The sequence below is a fragment of the Electrophorus electricus genome, chromosome 24 (genome assembly GCF_013358815.1).
Source record: "Electrophorus electricus isolate fEleEle1 chromosome 24, fEleEle1.pri, whole genome shotgun sequence".
Classification (NCBI taxonomy): Eukaryota; Metazoa; Chordata; class Actinopteri; order Gymnotiformes; family Gymnotidae; genus Electrophorus; species Electrophorus electricus.
This window is the reverse complement of record NC_049558.1, coordinates 1,104,103-1,117,500: the sequence shown is the minus strand read 5'-3', so window position 1 is coordinate 1,117,500 and position 13,398 is coordinate 1,104,103. Positions and strand designations below refer to the sequence as shown.

The 13,398-nt window shown below is 45.9% G+C and overlaps 2 protein-coding genes across 5 annotated transcripts in view; one reads left to right on the top strand and one right to left on the bottom strand.

Moving 5' to 3' along the window:
* The window catches only part of tbpl1 (TBP-like 1), a 3,844-nt gene extending 232 nt beyond the window's left edge, over positions 1–3,612 (top strand). Inside the window, exons 2-8 of one of the 2 annotated variants that reach the window (XM_027032055.2) lie at positions 491–591; positions 692–894; positions 1,098–1,180; positions 1,274–1,337; positions 1,453–1,556; positions 2,246–2,340; positions 2,979–3,612. In XM_027032055.2, coding sequence (XP_026887856.1) covers positions 760–894; positions 1,098–1,180; positions 1,274–1,337; positions 1,453–1,556; positions 2,246–2,340; positions 2,979–3,058 — 561 coding nt within the window. In that variant the 5' untranslated portion in view covers positions 491–591; positions 692–759 and the 3' untranslated portion in view covers positions 3,059–3,612. Of the gene's footprint in view, positions 1–487; positions 592–691; positions 895–1,097; positions 1,181–1,273; positions 1,338–1,452; positions 1,557–2,245; positions 2,341–2,978 lie in introns of both variants that reach the window. The other variant, XM_027032056.2, reaches the window with a different exon arrangement.
* Positions 2,664–10,922, bottom strand: slc2a12 (solute carrier family 2 member 12). Of its 3 annotated transcripts, none has more exons than XM_027032051.2 (6): positions 10,805–10,922; positions 10,003–10,136; positions 6,843–8,246; positions 5,865–5,987; positions 4,531–4,663; positions 2,664–4,383 (listed from the first exon to the last, which is right to left on the bottom strand). In XM_027032051.2, the coding sequence occupies exons 2-6, from the start codon at positions 10,112–10,114 to the stop codon at positions 4,290–4,292; spliced, it is 1,866 nt and encodes a 621-aa protein (XP_026887852.2). In that variant the 5' UTR covers positions 10,115–10,136; positions 10,805–10,922; the 3' UTR covers positions 2,664–4,289. The 3 variants fall into 3 exon arrangements, with proteins under 3 accessions (XP_026887852.2, XP_026887854.2, XP_026887855.2); XM_027032053.2 differs by lacking the exon at positions 10,805–10,922 and adding an exon at positions 8,328–8,793 and having other exon boundaries at positions 10,003–10,091; XM_027032054.2 differs by lacking the exon at positions 10,805–10,922 and adding an exon at positions 8,555–8,793 and having other exon boundaries at positions 10,003–10,091.
* Positions 10,923–13,398: the final 2,476 nt, after the last annotated feature.

Sequence of the window (13,398 nt, the reverse complement as noted above, 5' to 3'; positions counted from 1 at the left end):
ATCTTAGCGTTAATTGCTTTGCAGGCTAAGAACATCGCGCTCTGCTTAGTTAGCGTTGGATAGATAGATAGATAGATAGATAGATAGATAGATAGATAGATAGATAGATAGATAGATAGATAGATAGAAATCCATTACTTTTATATAGGAAGAATAATGGGTAAGCAGGTTGTGCCGTCTATGTTATAGTTAGTAATGCTAGCCAGCTGTGGTGACGCTCTATAGCTTGTCCTGTCACTAAAATGCCCGATAGTGGTCTGGCAGTGTAGGCGTGCGATGGCTCGATACGAAAATCCCAGTAACGCTGTGCTACGAGCCGTCCCAGTAACGCTGTGGTAAGAACGAATTGGTCCGACTCTCCTGTCAAATGTTTGCCTGGCTAGCCAGCGTTGCCTAGGTGATGCTGAAAAAGGTAGACAGAACACCTGCACTTTTGTCGGGTTTACTTTCTGATGTTACACCGAGACTCTCCTTTGCAACCTTTGAGAAGTTTTCGTGACGACACGCGGAGGGCACTGCGATGGGAGCAGCGTCCACGCGGCTGCCGGACGGAAGAGATTAGGACCGCACGCATGCCGCTACCGTAACTCGGTAGGCCACGCTCGACTTGCACCCATCACAACATCAAGTGCAGCGTCCTCGGAACGTGTGAGATACGAAACCGTGTGTTTTTCTGTTTGTGTTTTTCAAGGGTACATCTGAAGGTGACATGCGTTTGTAAACCATCTTGAAACCCTGAATCCCGCCCGAAGAAGCCTCATGGAACCGAGTAACGATGTCGCGCTGGATATCATCGTTACGAATGTCGTTTCTGTCTTCAGGACGCGATGCCATTTAAACCTTCGCACTATAGGCCTTGAGGGGAATAACGTCATCTATAAACCAGAAGTGGGAGTAAGTTGTGCCCGACGTTAGTGCGGTTTGGAGCCAACCTGCAATTTGCATGTGGTGTCGAAGTTTAAAGAGAAGGGTTTGTGTGGGTTGTGCAGGATGTATGTAAATGTGGGGGAGGCTAGAGTGAAATGATCCGCTACATTATAAAGGGAACTCCTTAACTTGGCTGTGCTGAATATGTCTTTTGTTTTTTGTCCTTCCAGAAAGTTCTGATGAAGTTGCGCAAACCTCGCATTACTGCTTCCATATGGTCATCAGGGAAAATCATTTGCACTGGAGCAACAAGGTCTTTAAAATAAAGGAAGGGCTCTATCTGTCATACAGTACTGTAGTCTGAACAGGCTGCACACTGATGAATTATTACTGTTTTCCTCTGTAGTGAGGATGAGGCTAAGCTTGGTGCCCGAAGGTTGGCTCGCTGCCTCCAGAAGATTGGATTCAAGGTTTACATTTTACTTTGGTAGTCTTGTTCACCTTTGTATTAGGATTGCAGTTAATCATTTGATGTGTAAAACCGTGTGTGTGTGTGTATATGTGTGTCTGTCTGTGCGCACACAGGTGAGGTTTTCAGACTTTAAGGTTGTAAACGTCCTAGCTGTCTGCTCCCTGCCCTTTCAGATCCGTCTCATTGAATTCACAAAGAACAACCGTCCCATTGCCAGGTACTCCTGAGAGCTTTCTTTTTTTAAAAAAATTTTTTTTTCTTGTTTGTAGGTAATACGGGGGGTGGGACACAATTTTGCTACTGAAACGCAGGGGTCTTTCTCATCCTGCTCTCATTCCAGTACCCCCTTAGTGCAAGTACTACACTACACATTGGGATAACACTAACATACATAACATGCATACTAACGCACACAAAGGTTTAATTACCTGATGAGTTTGGTCATGAGATGTGAGCAGGGATTACAGAAAAATCTGTTGCATATTGTTCACACGCATCAGGCTGCTCCCAAACCACCTCTACCAATCAGTGGCTTTTCAAAATAGTGTGTCATACAGATTTGTCAATTTCAAATAAACTCACATATAAGGTAACACCTTATGTATGCCAAAACGGGCCCAAGATGATCATGCATCATATGTACATATTTATAAAGTAGCATAACAGTACAGTGTAGAATGTGAATTTTGGTGAGATACACATTAGAAGAAGGATAATGGCATCCTCTACTGGCGAGTAGGCTAAAGAGCACAACAGTTGCAGGGGTCTCTCCTCTGGCTCAAATGTCAACAAAAAATTGCAGATTCAAAGCATTTCTTTTATTAGTTTATTTGTACTTTGGGTTTGAGTATTAATTTATTCAGTTATTTATTTGATATTTAAGTTTTTGCTGACTTCTTTCTTCAGCTATGAGCCTGAGCTTCACCCTGCGGCTACATACAGAATCAAAACCCTCAGGAGCACTGTGCAGGTGTTCTCCACCGGCAGTATCACAGTTACAGGTAACGCCTGCAAGTGAGCACCTAGCCTGTGACACACAGACCCCTTTAACTGGGGGTCCCCTTGTTCCAGATCATGTTCCTCCGCCCTGCTTAGCTAAGTGAATTTTATTTATTGTTATTTATTTTTCGCTCTCACACACCTGATTCAACTGCATTATTCGATCATGGGTAAAATGAGAAGGGCAGCGTGGAGGCAGCACTAGCCTGGGCGGCGCACTGTCTCACTAGGGTCTCACTAGGCCAGTGTTTAAGAACCCTTCAAGTTGAGTCAGGCTTCTGAAATCTCCTCTGCACACGTTAACAAAATAATAATGGACATGAAGAATATTTAACACAATTTATTACCCCACTAATAACCTCCCCAAAGCCTACTGATTTAATTAAAATATATGGAAAATACCTTAGGATTGGGCTTTCTTTAGCGAGGTATAAACCGATTACAGCATTAACCGCATAACTTATAAATATTTGGACTCGCCCCCTGGGGTGCTGTTTCGGCAGCTAGCAGACAAACATTCAAACATTACCAGCTGAGCAAGCAGTCATGTGCTTCAAATGTATGAGGCACAGCAGTCTGCTTTGCTTCTCCCTGTAATGTTTGAATTCTTCGTCCTCTCTCTCTCTCTCTCTCTCTCTAGGACCAAATGTTCAGAGTGTTGCTTCAGCTGTGGAGCAGATATATCCTCTACTGTTCGAGTGTCAGAAAACACTGGTGTAAAAATCCACACACGTGTGAAATGAAGAAGCACCTTAAGAGTGAATGTGTTCAAAGACTTTAAACTCTTGTACTGTATGTCGGCGCTCCTGTCAACTTGAGAGTGAGCAGGCCTGGGTTTGTATGCCCTTTGAACTCTGACCTCTTTTGTTATGAAGCAGCAGACACTTCGTAAAGCTCAGTCGAGGCCTCATCAGTGTGCATCTCCAGATTTTAATCAAACGTCATTTTAGTGCATGGACACCAAAGTAACCCCATCAGAAGATAGCACTGACTAGTTTTTGAAATTGAGTTTTACAGAAATGTTTCATTTTAAGGAAGTGGGTTTTAGCAGACACCTGGGGACTGAGGAGGTCAGAGGACAGAGGTTACAAAACAAACACCAGAGACTTTAAACAGGATATAATGTAATATTTACCTGCTGCATTCTGTTAAGGTCTGCATTCTTTTTGACTCTGGTTTGCGAGACAGACTCCAGTGTACATGTTTATGTAATATGTTCCTGTTTTGTATTTTATAATAAAGGCTGAATAAAATAACCCTTCCCCTACACCATATTTTGCCTTCAGCCTGTGTATGTCTTCACTGGCCTGTTTCTGAGCCCTGCATCGAGCAGGCAAAGCAGCTGCCTGAAAGCAAAGACTGTGGTGAGGGGGTCAGGAACACACTGGTCTGGAGGCATGAAATCCAAGCCTCCCTGCCCCACAGATCCCCACTGAGCCAGCTGACTTGCCTTGGACTAGGAGTTCAACCTCTCCACAGATACAATGGTTCATTTCTCAGTTCTCCCCCCCATACTGGCATTTAGATTACAGTAGGCTGTCATGATGTACATCAATACATCCATAAACCAAATGCAAAAAAACATACAGGACCATACGTAGTTACTGAAACAAACTTATGAATCTCTAAAAATTATTTAAAAACTTTCCATAAAATACATATAGAGGCTTTAGAGCTCTGGTCTTTTTTGTATATGTATTGAAAGGACACCTGTTTTGAAAAAGATTAAGACAATGAAACCAACTTTGAAGGCTGGATTTTAAACAGTGTGTCACTGTGTGTGTGTGTGAAACCAAAAACACCTTAAAGAGAGACATTTCTCAACCCTGGTTACCATGGTCATAGCGAGGACATAAGCTATCGCTCCTAACTCAGCCAGTCTGTCCTTCCATCCCGGCTCATCAAGCATCTGCTCATTCTGACATCGCCTCCTCTTGCCCAGGGCGTGACTTCAGATCGTTGCTAGGGCTTTGTCCTCCTGCAGAGAGGTCATCTTGGACTTCTTTATCCATCTGTGGCAGAGGAACTTGCTGTCAAGATGGTTCCTGTAAAACGAGAAATGTCAGTAATGCACTCACTGTGTGGGAAATACCAGGGTGTATGCATTTCTATAGGGGTGATTGGGAACTGGGAATGTTCAATATGTTAAAAGCAAGTGTGGATTTGGAAAGCATGCGAGCGCGCTCTCTCACGTCATGGCGAGCTCTTTGGAGATCTGCTCCAGCGACCTCCCCCTGGTCTCCGGCACAAACATGATGACGAACACGAGCAGCAGAAAGCTCATCCCAGCGTACGAGAAAATCACGCTGGGCAAGCCGAGCCTCTCTGTGAGCACAAAACAACTTCACAGCAACACCCTTCATAGCAGGTAATGCAGGATGTAAAGCGAGTTCTCTCTCACTGGACCTCAGAAAGGCCATTCAGTTTTACAGCATGAGCACGTATGGTACAGCATGAGTTGTACTCCTTAGTGCTGCATGTTAAGTCATGACATGCTTGGAGACTTAGCGCTCTGCTGTGTATAGTCAGCACCATTACAATACTGGTGCAATGCAATACAATCACAGGAATTCTAATCTGTTGGGAGCAGCTGGGGAAACCTCTCACACTCACACACACACCTGGTTACCTGCTTGCTTGCCAGTTGTTAAGTGTATATAGCTCACTATATCGTCATATCGACTATCCTCAAAAATGGGCTAGCAGGCAAAGTCTGGCCGGTCTTTGCTAAGAGTGAAAGATTTCAGATACTCTGGAGGGATTTACACGCAAGTTTCTCTTCTGCCTCATAAAGATTATTGACAGATTCTAAAATTCTAAGTAGATTAAAATAAAAATATATTTGTTTAAGTTAATATGGGGAACAATTTTAACTCACTTAGATGATGTCTAGCCAAGCTCACAGATCAGCAGCCCTTGATGTTTGAGTCGACATCAAGGGATTATTTATGAGAACGCTGGCTAATCATGTCACTCCTGAAGTGAGCGCAGTCTGAAGTCATGTTTGGGGTTCCATTCAGGATTTGTTTTAAATTTGCCCACAGTAAAACCAGCAGGCGTGTGCATGTTAAACATTTACCGACTGTAGTCGGGTGTGTAATGTCAGTGTTTTTCTGCGGTAGTAAAACCTGCTCGGTAGAGCCACACTAACTCAGCTCTGGTTTGGTTTTTAGGAATCATTATTGCTTTATTGTCTGTTTATTTTTCCCCCAAAGTGGATCTTTTTTCTGACTTTAGGCTTCATAGGTTGTCATAGTTGCCATGAGCACTAAAAACATCCCCACTGGACGCAGTAGGCAACACTTGTTATACTATAGAGACTAAAAAAGTTTAATCTCAAAATTATATTAACTACCATGAACAAAGTTCCTGGTGGGCAGTTTGATCTTATCTAGACCAGGCCTCCCTCACTCAGTCTTCATGCGTTTATCGTGTAGCAGTAAGGACACAGGCTGGCACTGATCCTGTCACATGCCGTATCCCTCTGGGAATGTCTGCTGGTGCGTCGCTCCTTCACACACCTTACCTGTCAGTGTGAGGAAGGTCATTGAAATGAGCAGGTTCATGGCCCAGTTCAGGGCAGAGACCACAGACACAGCTTTTCCTCTGATCCCCGTGGGAAAGATCTCACTCAAAACCACATAAACCACTGCAAAACAGAGTTCACATACACACACACACAGTGTGAGGATACCGCGACAGCTAAAATCGCACTTGCATTGAAGACATACTGCATTAGGTCTTGTGTGTGTACATTCGGTTCCTACTGCCTGGCAATTAATGAAATGTTGAAACACAAAGTGATTAGTATAAACAAGTTGTTCAGCAAAAGGGCCAGTGCTAAATGAACTCACCACAGCTGACCTAAATGTACAGGACGCAGGCATGGGAGCATAAAGGAGTGTGAGGTAACAGATCAGAGCTGGACATTAAAGCAGGCTAACATATGCTGATATGTAGGTCACCACCATGGCATTGAAGTCCATGTTAAACTCATGAATAATTTCCCAACAAACGCAAGCATTCATGAACACACAGGCTGCAGGAACCTAAAGACAGAACCACACTAACAGACATTCCCATATTGGCTGTTTGCTGGTGTATGTCTGTTAGTGTGGTTACTACTCTCTTCTTGAATACTGATGAGCAGGACCGAAGTCGTGAATACCCCGACGACAGTCCGGGGCCCTAAAGGCGGACTTATCTGGGAATGAAATCTGGGATGCCTGATGGTTGTTTTCTGGCAGGGAATGTTGTGCGCAATAATCACATGTTGACATGATGACTGTTTCAGTAGAATTACAAGATGTGATTTAAGGGCGAAGCTACACTGCTTACACCTGCACTTCAGTGATTTCTGTTAAAACTACAGGCTAGTGTCTGTGTTAAAACTACAGGCTTGTGTTAAAACTACAGGCTAGTGTTAAAACTACAGGCTAGTGCCTTGATAATGCTTTACTAATGCGTTCCCATAATGCATAAATGTTATTGGAGTGACTCTTACTTGGTCCCAGGCTGAAGGAGAATGCCGCCACATAGACTAGCAGACTGACCAGAGAGATCCATTTTAGAGAAGGCGACACCTCACTCACTTGGACCGATTCTAGTGCAACTCCAGATCCGTCTTTCCCAGAGTCCTCTGCTAGTGTCTCAGAGTTCAACACTGCTGTATTGCGGTCCTCTGTGGAGTTTAATATCCAGTGCGCCTGAGCGTTGTTAAAAGGTTGTGAAGGCATAGGGTTGAACAGATAGTCAGTGTAATTCTGTTTTAACTGTGCGTGAGCACGATGATACAAGCCCTGAGACATGTCGGTCCGTATGTCTGTCTCAAATCCCCGCCCCACTGGGGTGTGGTTGAGTCGGATGGGATTCTGACACAGGCTGGACACATGGGTTTGGCTCTGCAGGGTAACCGCCCCCAACGTTGCCGTCGACAATGTCATTACAACAGCCCCCACACACAGGAAAGCTTTGGGACCGACCCGGTCCACCAGCAAGATTGCGGGAATGGTCCCTCCCACTTTAACCAAACCTAATCCAGTGGAGGCCAGCGTGGCTGCCTCGTTGCTGTGGAAACCCACACTGCGGAGCACAGTTGAAGCATATGCCAGCAGGTTGGGCTGTCCTGTCACCTGCTGCAGGAACACCAGGGCCCCCCCTACGAACAACCTCCTCCGCATGTTGTCACGGGAACGGAAAAGATCCAGGAAGCCCTGCTGGCGTTCGGCCCCCAGAGCCACCCGTATGGTCCGTAGCTCCTCCTCCACTGCGACCTTGGTCGTGCCCCGTAGACGCGCGAGGGTCGCCCAGGCCTCCTGGTCTCTCCGCCGGGCGAGGAGGAAACGAGGGCTCTGGGGCAACAGGGGCATGACGCCCACCTGCAGACACGCGGGGAGCAGCACACCACTCAGGGTGAACCTCCACCCGTCCGCTACGCCTGCGAACACCCAGCTCAGGCCAAACCCCAACAGCACCCCTAGGACCACCATCAGCTCGTAAGCGCACACGCAACGGCCACGCCAGGCCGCCGGAGCCACCTCCGCCACGTACAGGCACGACGCCGTGCCTGAGAGTGCCGTCGCCATGCCGACGAGCATCCGTCCCACTACCAGCGGCCAAAACGAGGGCACGCACACGCTCAAGAGCGTCCCAAAGACGCACAGCACCGCCGTCAGGACGATGGAGAAGCGCCGGCCGTGCCGGTCCACGATGGCACCGCCCACCACGGAGAGGAGGAAGGCTCCGAGCAGGAGAGCCCCCACTGCCTGCTCCTGCTGGGGGCAGGACAAGTGTAGCGCTTCCCTGAGCTGGAGCAGAGTGCCAGAGGTCAGTCCCAGCTCATAACCCAGCATCAGGCCACTGAGACACGCCACAGAGACAGCAGACACCACCAGCATCACGGCACAACCTGGACAGAGACGGAGAAAGAGGAAGACCAAGAAAGAAAGGGCAGACAGTTAGGGCTGCGTTAAGGTTAGTAGGTGCTCACCTTTCACTTTTAGAGTGATGGCACATGGCATTAAAAAGGCTGCACTGTTGAAACTGGACGAACTCTGTGGCCATCATCACCTGACCATCACATTCACATGCTGATAACAGAGCACACTTCCCTACACCAAAACGTTATTTTTCACATCCTGTTTATTGCTTTCTTGTCCAGCCAATTCCTATTCCAGTAGTTTTCTTCCCGGACACACCACAAATGCTGCCACTCACACTGCCTCTTTAACCTGCCACAGCGCCCAGTGGAGAACTCTGGTCACTCCCCATGTGTTGCAGACTGGGGGCACCTCAAAGGCAAGTGCAGTGCTAGGCAATAGGAAGGCAGAGAGATCTGCTTAAGATGTCCTGTTCACCAAACAACATCAGCCTGTCTGAGATCTGCATATGTAGTCCAGGGGTACGGCCACCCGTCCAGTGCTTCAGGATGTCAACATGGCTTTTATTTGATCACCCTGCCAAACACACACACACACACACAGATTTACTTACACTCACACATATGCTCACATACACACACACTCACAGATTTACTTACTCACACACACACACACACACTCACACACCTTTATCAGGTTCCCCTCTGGTCTGCTTTCACTGACACAGCAACTATGTGTGTTTGTGGGTATTTGTGTTGCTACTCCATTAGCATACAACGACTCTGTTCCCACTCATGGTGCACTGGAGATAATAACATAGTCAGTGGTAACGCTTGCATCTTAGGCCAACTTAGCACGCTACCACGCTAACAATATTCAAACGTACAGAAGGCCTGCAGCTAGTGGAAATGTGATAAGGGCATAATGAATTAGTCTAACTGTAGAATTTCCTCTCATTCAGCCTGTACACTGTCTCTGTGTGTGTCCAGCCTGCGGGTCTACTGTGAAGTGTTATTTGGGCAGTGCACTCCTGTGCCTAGAGCCTTTTTGTCAGACAGGGGTCTGCTAAGAGAAAGAGCACACGTACTCCACTAATGTACGTAAGTTATATTTGTGTGTATTCATACATAGTTTATGTGTTACTGAAGACATTTATTCCACTACTATTGAAAGTGACTGATGCTGACTGTAACCACACCGCCTGACCAAATTCTCATTGGGAGAATTTGTCTTATAATCATTTTCGTATCATCGTTCTTCAGGTTAAGTAATTAATCAGGGCTGTGTACAAATGGTTTAACTACAGGTGTGAAGCATCATGTTCAACAGGGTTGGGACCCACTTGCTACACACATTTGACGACGTGTGTCAGATATGACATCTGAATCTCATATCTGACAATAATCATCAATTAATGAGGAAAAACTACAGGAACACGATGTTAAACACTATAATCCTAAGCAAGAATGTATGCAATAGAGAAAACACACACACACACACACACACTCACAAATATATAAAACCCCTCAGTATTTTCCAAATACTTGATAGGAAATATTTAATTTAATACGTCTGGTCACTGTAAATTTATATCAGGCAGAACCAAATAACCAAGTAGACACTCTATATCTGAGAGGATCTACAAGGTGTCCAGTTGCCTGTACTTAATCCTTACACAGAGCATCGATATTACAGAGGTGTAATCTGCAGACACCATCGGCAAGGGGCTAAAGGGATTTATCTACCCACAGGGAAGACTACATGAATTTGCGACACGATATATACCCGAGTGTGCAGGTGCGCTCTTCTCAGGCCATGTGTGCATATCCTGACTCTGTAGAGCTGTCTTGTTCTGGAGGTCAGAGGTCATTCTGTTGGTCTCCACCAAAACGTCCATGATCCCCCCCAGAGCAGCTCAGCTGAGGGAATAGGTAGATTAGTGAGAAACTGCATAAACACCAAGAAGGAAAAGAGCTGTTCTGGAGCTACCGTCTACCACAGAGACATCTGATCATGGGGAAGTCAGGATTAACTTTTCACCTTTTACACTGAACCTAAAATAATAAAGTCAGTTCCTGGTACTTGACTATTTTGGAAAATAAAGATTTTTGTATTCTTGTTCTAACTCAAATGTTTTGATATGGTACGTGTAGCACTACAGCACCACCCATGGTATGTATGAATCACCGCACAACTTAACGCTTGATGCAAAATATGTTTCAACATATAACTCAACAGGTCGCAATAACATGTTTACTAGAAGGCAACAACCCCCCTCCCCTCCCCCTCCCCCTCCCCCTCCCCCTCCATTCGGACTGAGGGGACAACAAACATTTGGGGCGAATCTCAAGGTCAGTTAACTTCACTAGACCTCTGACAGGAATACAGCAGCCGAACACGCATGTAATCACCACAGAGTTGCGGGCGCGGCGCTTCATTAACGCCGCTTAAATAACCGCAGTCTGAATTAGTCCTGGCAGTCTGTGGCCATTTAGCGCGTCTGTCAAACCTCCAGTTAAAGTGAGCATTTCAAATGTAAGGAAAGCTCGACTACCGGACTAAACGACCCTCAGATGTGACCTGTTACCTGGTGAAAGATTTTCGTTTTCCTCTCCTATGGTATCATTGCAGTGGCCGGAATCTTGCTTCTCCTCCAGCCTAATGTCGGCGCACGCTTCTTGTTTTGGAGAGCTCCGCGCACTCAGGCCCCGCCTACTACACCCACGCAAATATAGGAGATCCCAAGTTAGGACTTCACCCCATGTCCAAACCCTTATTCTGAGAAGAACTATTTTCTATATATCCTAATACATCAGCAGTCCTGACGCTCGATGGATTCGTGGAAGGCACACATCTCGCTCAGATACTCGAGCCTGGCACGTTTCCGCGTGCTTTGTGCAGCAGGCCTCTCTGTGTGTATAAATGTCTCTGATGCTTTTGTGCAGAAGAGACGCATGAACCTGTGTTTAATACGCGCCCAAACGCGCTGTCTGTGCGCAGCCTGTGTAATCTGTGCAGCGGTGCATTATATAACATCTTCAGGTCTTCTGATTCGGGCCTGACTGGAAGGGGTCGTACCGAACGAGCCCCCAGCAGACGGGCACCGTGCGAGCGCTGCTACAGTCGGCCAGAGCCCCACCACACCTTGTTTGTCCAAAATATTCCTTCCGTTACAACACCCTCTCCTGGACGTAGACAGGCTAGGAATAGGTCTTCAGTCAGAGCAGCACTAAAAAGAGGCGATGGAAAATACATATAAACTAGTAATATGTATAGGTTATGTGTATATACATATTCATTATTATATATTTAAAGTTTTTAGATACTCTAAAGTTGAAACCCATAACATCTGCTGTGGGTGTTCATTACACAGAAGAAAGATAGTAAAGCTAAACCAAAACGTACACCAATCACCAATATTCTTTACTTATATATATATATATAAGCTTTGCTTTGACTAGTTTCAAAGTAAATATTGGGTAACAAGAAACCCATTCTCGGCCTTACATCCAGGATCTGCTGGTTGCGGGTAAAAGAACCCCCCCCCCCCCCCCCCCCCCCACACACACACACACACACACACTGTAGATAGTTCATCTGGTGCTGGAGATCCAGTGCACCCAGTCCCTCCAGTGTTGGTGACCTAGTGCCCTGCACAGATTTGACTTTTCCTACACACCAGTTGACTTCTGAGTCTTGGTTCCTCTCAAGGTTTCTTCCCCATGTTCTAGGGAGTTTTGCTCACCACTGTTGCTCTTGGCTTGCTCACTGGGAGTTTGGACTTGGACATTTGTAAAGCTGCTTTGTGACAACATTTGTTTTTAGAAATACATTTGATTTGATTTGATTTGATTTGATTTGACTTTTCCTAGAAGTTCATCAGCCATGATGGGTCAGACGAATCATAAACTGTGCAAGTCACAGCTCTAATAATCTCTAATAATCTCTAATAAATTCTAATAAACTCTAATAAGCTCTAATAAGATTTAGATAGACGCAACCTCTACTTTCTAACTCTAGGGGGCGTAAGAGGACGCTCATTATGAGGTTTTCTAAAGATAAGCACAGTACGTCAGTGTGGGGGGGCAGAACATTGTCAAAACACACAAAACCTCTTACTGCATATTATCTTCTCATTGCAGTTCAAGTTAGGGTAATGAGGGTTATTTCATGAGGCTTAAAGATAGACTTTAAAACACACTGAGGTGAGGGCTAAACTCTGAGGAGGGCATTTCAGAAGTATCGTCCTCGACCACGGCTCGCTGTCCCTCCTCCCATGCCAATCCACAGGAGGGCGTGCTTGTTAGCGTTTTAACATTGCTGTGTGAGCGCCGCTGTTCTTGCACCAAAGGGTAGTCTAGCAGCGCTGATGCCAAATGGGGCATTTGTGGTCACTGAACAGCAGCGGCTTTTTGAAATAGCTGGACTTTTTCCACATATGTTTAATAAGTGAATTGGCATACATCAGTAGAACTGCAGGTGGCGATAGAGTACAGTGCAATAACTACCCAACTCACTCTGCCAAAGATTGTGTGTCCCTTTGGAAAGCAACTTTCATTAGATAGCTACCTGTTATACTGTCACATCCGTTCAAGCTCAACACGTTGGTCCAGTGGCGTCCTACTGGGAAGTCCTTTGCTCTTTCATTTCGTTCTTAATAAATTCATCCCCTCATGTGTCTCTGTTGGGTGAAACTGTATTGCACCTGCACGTATTCCTGGACTTCTAAGCTCAGTGTTTTCTCTACTTTAGTATTACCAGTTCAGACCCACAGCTACAGCTGCACAGAAAGAAATGCCTGTAAACAAGCGAATTATCAGTGCCCACGCCGAGGTGTTACATCTACCTTAATGCTTTACCAGGTTACTCAGATGTTCACCAATTCTGTGCCGTAAGGAAAGGGGTTTGTGTAGACTCAGTTCCTCATTCAGTGTATATCTGACTTCACATCTCGGTTAAGCAGGCAGTGGTAGCTTCAGAGCTCTAGGAGAGGTCAAACCTGGGTCATGAACATGCACAGCCTTGTGCGTCAGTGGGCCAAGTTGAGTAAGAGTCTTGAGTCACACGAGTCTGTAATGGGATTGAAGAGCAGCGAGGGAAAAGTCCAATTCCCTCCAGATGAGTCATTGACTCAGGTCAGTACAGTCATGTCACTCCAGAAACAAGGGCACACTGGCAAGT